General features: G+C 39.9%; 1 protein-coding gene across 1 annotated transcript in view; it reads right to left on the bottom strand.

Moving 5' to 3' along the window:
• CTNND2 (catenin delta 2) overlaps positions 1-10,949 on the bottom strand; it is a 534,119-nt gene that overhangs the window by 15,262 nt on the left and 507,908 nt on the right. Inside the window, exon 19 of the mRNA XM_026048525.1 lies at positions 3,165-3,291. Within this exon, the coding sequence (XP_025904310.1) occupies positions 3,165-3,291 (127 nt within the window). The remainder of the gene's footprint in view (positions 1-3,164; positions 3,292-10,949) is intronic.

Below are 10,949 nucleotides of genomic sequence, written 5' to 3'. Positions count from 1 at the left end.
AAAGGAAAGGAAAGGAAAGGAAAGGAAAGGAAAGGAAAGGAAAGGAAAGGAAAGGAAAGGAAAGGAAAGGAAAGGAAAGGAAAGGAAAGGGAAAAGGGGAAAGGAAAGGAAAGGGGAAAGGGGAAAGGGGAAAGGGGAAAGGGGAAAGGGAAGGGAAGGGAAGCAAAGGAAAATTTTTAAAAAATAAAAAGAATAAGCGAAGTTTTCTTAAGCTTAATCAGCAGCTATGTCTCAGTGTCTCTAAAACCATGGTAGAGTTTTTATATAAGGCACTGGAAGTACTTGTGCTCTAAAGATGCATTCTGCTCAGACAGGTTTTTTCGGGCTCTGGTTTCTGAATTCCCACAAAGCAAACGTGGGACAGACGTCTTTTCTTATGAAGCAGTGAAAATTGGGGATTGCTTCACATTTGCTTGTCAATAATGGGGTAATTCTGAAGCTGCTAATCCAGCAGATGTAAAGAAACATGACGTCACCAAATCAGCTAGTGGGTACACGACTCCAAGAGGAGGCAAAACAGAATGCAAACCTTGAGAAGGTTGCTAACACGTGGATACACCTCGTTTCACATGCTCTAGTGATGCCAAACACTCTGGTGTTTTGTACACACTGGCTGATAAAGAGAAAACATCTCCCTCTCTTTGCTGTGGGAATTACACCTCTTGTCCCACAGAACAAGTGCTTTCTGGCAAGTGTTAAAATCCAGATGTGGCCTCTTGCAGGGTTTTTATTGGAAGCAGACATAAAGTCATTAGTTGTCATTAGACTGAAAGGCTTCTCAAGCTTTCTGCTTATTATCCTAAAAGGACACAAAAGAGAAGAGGGATCTCTCTATACTAGTTAAAGTGCTGTATCATCAAACCATAGGGATGCATAGGACATCATATGTTCACCTTCTACAGTGCTTTACCCCAAGATAGGATCCAGTTTACCAAGATAATTCCGGACAGATTAGATCTCTAATGAGAGAGACCATGGAACTGCTCCAAGCACTCTATTCCTTTGCATCCCTACTGTTAGGAAATGGTCCCAATGTCTCACCTAATTGCTTGTTGCTCTGCCATGGTAATAGAGAAAGATTATACCATTCCTCTATCTGGCAATTGCCAGATACATGCTTGAATACTTAACGTGTGCCTCTTCTCAGAGCCCTCATCTTGGGTCTGCCTCCTTCAAGTTAATCACAGGCCATTCACTCATCCTCATATACTGACTTCTCCATTTCTTGATTCATGTTTGTGGTTCACAAAAATCCCTAGGACTTTTCTGCACAACTTTTATCTAATGAACTCTTGTCTGTATAAGAAAAATAGGATCTTCTTTTCCCCATTTGGATAGAAATCTCCAATTTCTCAGGATCATTCTGAATTCTGATAATGCCCTCTTTTGTTCTATATGGGCCATTGATGAAAACACTGAAGAGTGCAGGACCCATTGCAAACTCCTAAGCAAAACATCCTTTTATTTTGGCATTGGACAATACTTATTCTTTGACAATGATTTTCCAGACAGATTCACATTCACCCTAAATATCATTTTTGTGGATTATGTTTCTCAAGCTTGCCTATGAAAATGCTGCATCAAATAGTGTGAACTGTTGCTCATTAGAGTAGATTTAATTCACTGACTGTTCATGTCCACATAGTCCTATATTGTAGCATGAATGCAGACGGATTTTACAAGAACATATTTTGTTGAACCAGTTTGGATTTGATATGCTTTCTATCAGAATGACTGTCACCTGCAGTACTATGCAGAAGTGGGTATTCCAGCAAGGCAAGGGGTATCTTATGCCCCTATCACTTTTGAGGTGCTTGGATTGTATTTGTTCCAGTAAACTTCTGGAGACTAAAGTTAAGCTGACTAGGCTGTGATTATATGGGCTCTTCCACTTTCACAGACAGTCCCTGTGTTTGTCTTTGTCCAATCTTTTGATAACAGCAGTAAGATTTCATTAACCATCTCTTTAAGTGGCCTCTTTAAGCAAGAGAGCAAACTTGGAACAAAGATCTCACATCCAGCCATTTCAAGTGCCTTGCACAAACAGACAAGTTGAAACTAAAAAAAAAAAAAAAACCAAAAAAAAGCAAGGACTTGTTTAATCAACAGATTTTGAAAAAAAAAAAACCAGCGTGCTGCAGCAGTTCTCACTGGGCTAAACTTATGGGCACATTTTCAAAAATCCTCAGTGGTGGCTCCACAGGAGTAAGATGCAGCTTCCAGACGATTAACCAAGCTATTTTCTTACAAATGCCATGATTGTGTGATGCTGATGGTAATCACCAGTTTGGCTACCTTAACCCTGAACTCCTGACACATCTATGGGCTGACAGCACTTGATAGAGAAAGTAGTAAAAAGCACATTTAGAGGCTGACTATTTTACTGTGTTCAATGCAAAAAAACTTGACCTTCACTGAGAATAGCTGTATCTAACCAGAGTATATTTTACCTTGAAATAAACAGAGGGCAAAAGGTCCAAATTTTTGAATACAGTGTAATTAACACCATGGCGTAAACTGAGATAATTGCATAAAAAGCCATTGCATGTATCGTAAACCGTTAATGGGAGTTACAATGGGATCAATATTAGATGAGCACCTTAAGTCAATCTTTCTTTATATGTCCGTGTGTATGGACATTTACATCCACACATAAATACATATATATATATATACGAGAAGAAAAACTGATTATAAATCACAGAGTGGTTGAGGTTGGCAGGGACCTCTAGAAACCATCTAGTCCAACCCCCCTGCTCCAGCAGGGACAGCCAGAGCACGGGGCACAGGGCGGCATCCAGGCGGGTTAGGAAGATCTCCAGAGCAGGAGACTCCCCAGCCTCCCTGGGCAGCCTGTGCCAGGGCTCTGGCACCCTCACTGTCAAAAAGTGTTTCCTTAAGTTCCAGTGGAATTTTTGGTGCCTCGGCTTTTGGCCGTTTCCTCTAGTCCTAGATATAATCCTAGAAATAATGCCCATCTTTTAACTTTCGTAGAAAAAACTCACTCCTGCTTTAAACAGATAGCCCAGGTAAGAGGCAAAACGAGGCAAAACAAGAGTTTCTGTGGTCTTCCCGTGCTGTTAACGGGCGCGCAGAGCAGTGGGGTTGCTGATGGTGGAGAGGGGCAGTGCCCGACATGGCGGCGGCCAAAGGCCCGGCCTTACCTGAGCGGTTGTTAGGAGACATGCGCACCGGGGAGATGGAGGGCGTGCGGGACGAGGAGTACGGCCGCTGCCGGTCCCGCTCGATGGTCGACGAGGAGGCGACGAAGTGGTACTGCGACCATCCGTCCTGCGGGAGGGCGACACAAGCGTCGGCGCCGCGGTCAGCGAGCACGGGCGCCCCCGAGCCCCTGCGCCCCACAGCCCTGCCCTCATGCAGGACACACGGGTCTCTAGGGCTCCTCTCATGGCCAAAAGCCAGCGGCCACCGCACCCCGGGAGGGTTTGATCCTGCGTTTCCCAGCAGCAATTCCCTCCCCATTTCCTGCCCCTGGCAAAACTCTGGGCAGCGCAGGGTATGACATACCGCAGTACGTCAGGAACCAGGAGCAGAGTTAAAATGCAGAAAGCTCTGCAAAGTAGTGATGATGGATTCCACCTTTCTGAACGAATCAAATCGTGAAAACACCGGGCAATGTTTCAGTTTTGCTTTTGCTTTTTGTTTTTGTTGTTGTTAATAGTTCTGTTTTTCCCTGCCTCTAAATTCACATTTTAAATGGCATTCGGTTGATGAAGACATTGCAAATCATGGGACTGAGCTTGTTTTTATAGTGAAAATAAGGTTTTACTTAAATCATTTCTTAGTAGGAAATTATAGAATATATAAATGGTGAAACTCCAGGATTTTCAAGCCTGTCATAAATACTTCAATATCATTAACAGTCCCATTAACTTACTAGCTGCCCATTAGTTCATGTGTGAGTGAAGAAAAATGACTTTTTCCCAATTGTATTTTTTTTGAAATGTGCAGAAAGAAATCCCATTCCTTGCTTTTAAAACTGATGTTTTCTCAAAAGATACAAAGTTTTACAAACTCTAGAACCAACGAGTTTAGAAAAAAACAAAGACTTTAAATCATTCATGTTTTGTTCCTATAATGATGTAATAATCCAAAACAAGGAAAGAAATAATGAACTGTACATTTTTAAACAGGAATTAAAAATAGTTTGAAAAATACGATGAAAGAATAAATTGGCTTTTGCCAGCCCCATTACCAGTCTAGAGTATTTCAGATATCTTCAATCATTTACAGATTCTAACTCTGTAGCATAAATTGAGTATCCCCAGTCTTGCATTGAAGGTAAAAGCCTTTAAAAATAAGCCGTGTTGATCATAGTGGATATGGAGTCCAGCACCTAGTGTGATGCTAAACAAAATTTTGCAATGACATCTTGAGTAAAAATAAGCACAAAAATGCTGTGAGAAAAGAGCCAGGATTTTCCGCTTCCTTATGGAAAAACTATTTTCCCTTGGGATAGTAAAGATTACTCCTACCCCACACCCAGGCTGCATCACCCCTCTGATTTGAGTGCTCTAACTTGATCTTCCTGTTAGCCGCGGCCTTCATCCTGGACTCTCTTTGTGGCCCCCAGGAAAACCACAGGCTCTCCAAATTGCAGGAAAAACCTCCCTTTCTGCAAAGCTTTTAAGTAGGAGAGAATCAGCCAGAGCCTGAAACTTCTCTGTTTTAAAAGCAGCAGGAGGAAAGAAGGTACTTGTATTTAACTCAGAGAGAACAGTTGGAAGCAAATTAGGATAGATAAACTTGTCACATAGCTACAAAGTCTGTGCTTCTTAAGTACTGCATTTGTATAACCATGCTTGTGTCTCAGCTGTAAGTTTAAAAGAAAAGAAGGATGAAATTTGGGCCATGGCTTTTGTACTAGAGTCACTATTTTCTTTAGCATGGAGAGTCAGTATTTGTCCATAAATTTATGTTTCTGACACTTCACTGAACTGCATCTAAGTGTTCCACTGTGGTCCCATGCAAAAAGATAGTAAGGAAGAAAAATACTTAATAAATTAAGTAGTACAAATAACTTGAGAAAGAAATAGATAATCTTTAATACCACTTATCAAAAACAAAATTTGCTAAATATAATGTTTCATTTCTGGCAAACAACTTCTGTACAATCTGAGTGTTCCAACCTGGAGAAACAACAGGGATATTAAAAAAAAATAAAGAAAAGGTACATGATGCCTTGAGTTCTTAATGTTGAATTAAACTGGAAATTTAATTAAATTGGAAATTATTAGAAATATCTTAAGTATATATTTTAAAAAGAACAAATCTCTTTTTAAAAAAGATCGGCTTGAGTCCAATAATTTTATCCATGGCTCAAGACTGTAAGGAATACAGAAAGCTTTATTTTTATATTTTACATTAACCTTAACTTGCACAGTAATTACTATAAAAATGACCCTGAAAACATGTGAGAAGACATCCTGTTTTGCAAGCATAGTTCCCTTCTTCCCCTCTCTCTGAGGTCTGTTCTTACAAGAATCATGACTGCTTAATTCTGTGTTACAGTTTTCTGATAATCTATTTTCTTGTAAACAGCCTCTTATTTTTTCTGTTAAAAAAAAAGTAGTAAAGCTATTCACATATTAAGTTCACACTAAAGTAATGACTAGTCAAGGTGTAATGCCTCCACTGTGTGAAAAATTTCAGAGTGCTTTTCAACCTCACTGTGGGCAGCTCCCAGACTTGATGGTACTCCAAAACCAATATTTTTTGTCAAATCTCTTAAAGCTCTTTAGCTCTCCGCTGCTCAAGACACAAGCTGCTTGCCTTGCAAAGGTAAACAGTTTGTAACAAATTCATTAAAACTATCCCTATCAACAATTTCAAAAGCCATTAGTGTTAAATATTTAAACTAATTTTTAAGAGCCTAAAGGGAGTATTTTCAATTTAATGCCGAGATAAATACCACCTGATGTGATGGCTGCTTTCATTAGTTTGTTTCAGCTCTAGTGCTTGTAATGAAATTTAATTAAATTGATTTGGGTACTTAAAGGTACAGTATATAAGAGTGTCCTGTAGAGAAGAAAGCTATCTCAAAAGCCAAGTGTGTGAGACTGTGTTCCAGAAACCAATTTACCAGACACAAATGAGATCTAGGAGAGGAAGAGTAAGACAAAAAGATCTGACATATTGGAAAGGAATTCAATGCAATTCTGTCAGGAAATGGATGCATTTGTTAACTGCTAGCAGTTAATTAACAGGTAGCAACTGCACACTTCAGCAAGGCGCAAAGCAACCAGAGCACAGAAATACCATTTTATGTAATTTCCTCCAGCATATCTTTCTCCCAAGCATTGCACTAAAGTCTGACTAGAACGAATGCCTGTGTTTCTTCTCAGCTACGTTACACAAAGGCAGAAATTAAAGGGCACATATTAAAACTTGATCAGCAGTGGCATGTTTCTGAACCCATGTGCTGAGGAAAGGAGCAGGGCTCAGACTTGGGCAGAGGGCTGGATAATCGCTATGGAAAGCAGAAGCTTGTAGGATGTAGCTTCACTGAGCACCTTCTGCTCGAGGAGTGAAGTGGTCCGTTGTGCCCCTGCCCAACTATGGGACCCTCTGAAAATCAGAGATATAATTGTTTTGTCATGGTAACTAAACGTATGGTGCCAAATACCTATTGGACCTTATCTTCTGAAAACATAATTTGTGATTTCTACATTATCCTTTCTGCAATAGAACTCGGGGAAAAAAGGGAGAATGGTTTTCTATTAGGTTTGAAAGAACCCATCAGCTTCTGAGTTATGTGTAATATATGTTATGTGTAATAGCTATGGAGCAAAGACAAAAGCAATTGCAGCTCTTTGGCTGTTTATGCTGATTAGCCAATAAATATGCCAGTGATTTAACAATCATGGAAGTAGTTTAGAAAAACTGGGTCATGCCAGCAGGCACATGTATTTCTTTCAATGCTTAAGAGCCCTGACTGACTCCTGGCCACTGGTTCCAAAATTCTTATTAAGGAGACAGAGAGCAACTCATCAGAAGCAAGATCTCACCAAGGAGCACAAATGGCACAACCAATTTGCTAAGGAAACAGTTAAAATGAGAAACTGTAAGGAATATAATTATACATACTCTTTTCCCCATGTTTACAAACTGTCCAGCATGCTATTTCAGCCGTCCAGCTTGCTTCAGGTCTGATCCTGCCTGTGATTTAGATTAATAGACATTTTGCCACTCACTTAAATCATATAGGACCAGACTTGTGTCATCCTGCTTCCTTATCTATAAGTCAGCATTTTACTGGTACCAGTGTCTTAACTGTAATAACAACTGCTCCTGTAATGATGGTAAACTGGATAAATTTGGATTTTTAAGGGGCAACCCCTTGCAGGAATCAGTGATCGGATGCTCCATGATATAAGATGTAGATGATACGGCAAAAAAGGCAAGTGCCTGTAAGTACATAATGCAGGATCTCCTTGCTTTCAGACGCAGACAGAAATTGCTTTGAGTTGTTGGTGTTGCATCTTTCACAAGCTCGAGCATTGCTGTCAGATTAAATGAAACATTTCTAACTGGTGCGCAGTGGCGTGACACTGTCTGCAGTAAAAGACAAATCTGATGTGAATTAAGTCAAGGCTCATCAGACTTACACAGGTCTGGGCAATTCTTCACTGGGAATTTGTTGTCACGACACTAATAAGACATAACAGAAATTAGAACTAGATCAAATTATCTCCATACATTGACATACGAAAGCTCCGTGTGTGACTTGACTGCAGTGAGCAACCTAAAATGGGCTGAGGTGACCCATATATGTATTTAACTAACCTTTCATTGTCTTTTCAAATAATGTAGTTTAAATGCTTAACAACCATCACCTATATCACCAGGTTTTACAATTTGGGATTGCACTATTTTGTTCTAACACAAGCAAAAGAAGAAGAACAAATATATTCTGCAAAGATTCTTGAGAGTGAGATTCCACACAGCTTATGGTTTATAAGATACTGAGGCCAGCTTGTTTCCTTCTGTCCACTGCATTACAATGGAGGCTAAAATGCCCTCCAGGAACAGTCATGAATATGCAGCTTCCTAGGAAGTTGCTTCCATGTGTGCCAGGGAAGGGGATGACAGGGGAATGGCAGCTGCTGAAGGACGGAAGCAGAGATGGTTGTTCTAGAAATATCATCTCTGCCTTTGCATTTGAAATCTGGTTATTTATTTATAATGGAAGAGTGAAACTAAATTTGAAATATGTTAATAACTCCAGAAACACTCTTGAAAAAAAATTAAACTATTAGCTTTAGATAAACCACCTGTATTAAAAATTAAGTTGTTTCACTTTTATGAGGCCAAGTCCTACTAGCAGTAAATGACAACTGAAAAGCTTTGTCCTTTCTAAATTTTCCTGTGTTGCTTCAAGGAGAACTCAAAAATAGCAAAGAATTCCTGAGCTATTTAAGTTAATCTGCTTTATGACTTATTCTGAAGAAATCTGCTTTATTTTTATTTTTTATGCCAGCAGCTGAGTTGCAAACACTTATAACAAGAGATGGACATTTTCACTCACAGGATTTTGTCTTTTACTGCCAATAATGGGAACCCAAGCCATGGTGTCGAAGGGAGGAGTGGGTAAATGGAGGAATTTAGTGTTCTTGCAACTGGGACACCAGCAGTTTGCTGTTTGGGTTAAGCCCTTTGGAGAAATCCTGCATCAAGTCTGCAAGTGCAGATCTGGAGTAATTTCACTATCTTTGGGAGCCGAAGTTTTGCTGACTTGAGTTCTCCTCTTTCCCCTGCTCTCCCAAGCTGTTACCAGCCAGGCCCATAAAAGCAACAAATATAAAACAAAGACATGAATCATTAAGGCTCATCTTAGTTCTGGGATTTTAGCATTTATGTTTACAGGGGTGTTTCCACAGCTTATACAAGCCATAAATTACTTAAAACGTGGGAATTACTAAAATTTGGAGCATTTAGCAATATCAAGAACACCCTGAGGCCTTGGGCAGAGCCTAGGGCAGAGCCTAGGCCTTCCTGCCAGGCCGAGGCCTGCGGGGCCGCTTGGACAGTCGCATCCCGCCCGAGCTCAGGGCCCAGCCACAGCAGCAACTCCTCCTCCTTAAGCTCATACAAGGAATTTGTATTTTGGGCAGCGTGAGGAAAAAAAAAGCAGCGCTTAGTCAGACGGGCATTTACCATGTCAAAACTGTCTGGGAATAAATGAGGATTATTAGGTTTTCCGTAGTCTCTTTCATGAGGTGACATTTTTGGAATCAGTGGTTAAGCTCATTCTTTCACACACAGGGCTTAGAGCCCCCAGCCTTCATCTCAGAAAGCAAAGCCGGTTATTCACACACCCTCCACCTAACTCATTCAAAATATTTTCTCCCCCTTGTTTTTGGTTGTCATTGCAAAGCCTAAGGCACAACACTCTTTGGGGAGTAACACGCCATTTCTTTCTTCAAAATACCTCAGGATGGCCTTGGCCAGTTCTCTCTCTTTAAAAAACTATTTTATTTTATTTTATTTTATTTTATTTTATTTTATTTTATTTTATTTTATTTTATTTTATTTTATTTTATTTTATAAGGTTATCACTTCCTAGTCCCTTGTCTTTTATCATAATTTTAGCTCTCATCCCTTCATTTTAGCAAAAGATACACAATCAGGGAGAGACATACTAGTTACTTGCCAAATCTATCCAAGGGAAAAACAGCCAGAGAACTATTCCTGGCTGTTTTATATAGTGCAGCTCAGGGAGGTTTCAGGAAATCACCCAAGCGGTACTTTACCTATCCATAATTATTTATCGATTTCCTGTTGTGCGAGTGTGAAGATGACAAGACCTAATCTGATGAATAAAACAGCTGCAAGAAAAGGGAACTGCATGTGAGGCAAAGCATGAAGGACGGGGCTACAGACACAGAATTCATTATTAATTTTGCTGATGTTATATGCACCTAGATAATAAACCTCTCAAACACTGCAATAAAAAGAAATTCATTTTTCTGAGTATCACTTTCCTCTCAAACAGAAATATAATTGCTTTAATCTCTTTTGTGAAAAATGATCACAGTATTTGGCTCTTAACTTAGAATTTTTGTCCTTTTCTTATCTTCCACTGCACAAAGCATATGAACTCCAGCTTAAATCGTAAAAATCACACAAAAAAATTTTGCTTGCACCTTAACACATTAATCTGTCTTAACCTGTCTTAACCTGTCTTAAGACATTTATGCCTTAGAAATGCAAACTCCAATTCTTGCCTACAAAACCCTACAAAGCAAGACAAATACTCTTCTGTGTTATGTCTGGGATCAGTTCTTAAGACTACTGCCCTTGCAAAAGTCAGAAACAAAGCAACAAATCGACATTTCTTACACAGTATGCATCGAAACACAAGATAGACCAAAAAAAAGAAAAATCCAAACACCCCCATAACTTATCCACTCTATCTGTAAACATAAAATCCCCTAAAATCATTTTCAGAATGATATCTGCATAGTTGTCATTTGCCACGGTGAATAACACAGCAGGACTGACGAATCTGACTGTGATCTAGACCCATTCAGATTTTGTGCTTCCTGGAGAGTGGTGCTCTGTCTGAAAAACTGGGATCATTTTATCCAAATGTGGGCCTCTATGACAATCAAGGAATTAGTGCTGCTTTTAAAGAATCATTATATTTTCTCATGCTATCCCTGGTTTCAGTTCCGAAGTCTTCGCACAAATACACTTAAATTTAAATAGGGTCCACTAGTGAATGGGGTGGGTACCCTGGTTACGGAAAACACGGASAAAGCAGAGCTGCTGAATGCYGCMTTTGCTTCTGTGTTTGTCAGGGGCAGCCCTCTGGAATCCCAGGCCCTAGGGACACACGAAGAGAGTGAGAGAGAGGAAGGCTTGCCCTGGGTAGAGGAAGAGTGGGTCAGAGAGCATCTAGGGAGCCTCGACACCCACAAATCCAT

This window comes from Nothoprocta perdicaria, unplaced genomic scaffold (assembly GCF_003342845.1).
Source record: "Nothoprocta perdicaria isolate Ctin4 unplaced genomic scaffold, notPer1 scaffold_55, whole genome shotgun sequence".
Classification (NCBI taxonomy): Eukaryota; Metazoa; Chordata; class Aves; order Tinamiformes; family Tinamidae; genus Nothoprocta; species Nothoprocta perdicaria.
The sequence above is the reverse complement of the archived record's forward strand: the minus strand, read 5'-3'. Positions and strand labels throughout refer to the sequence as shown.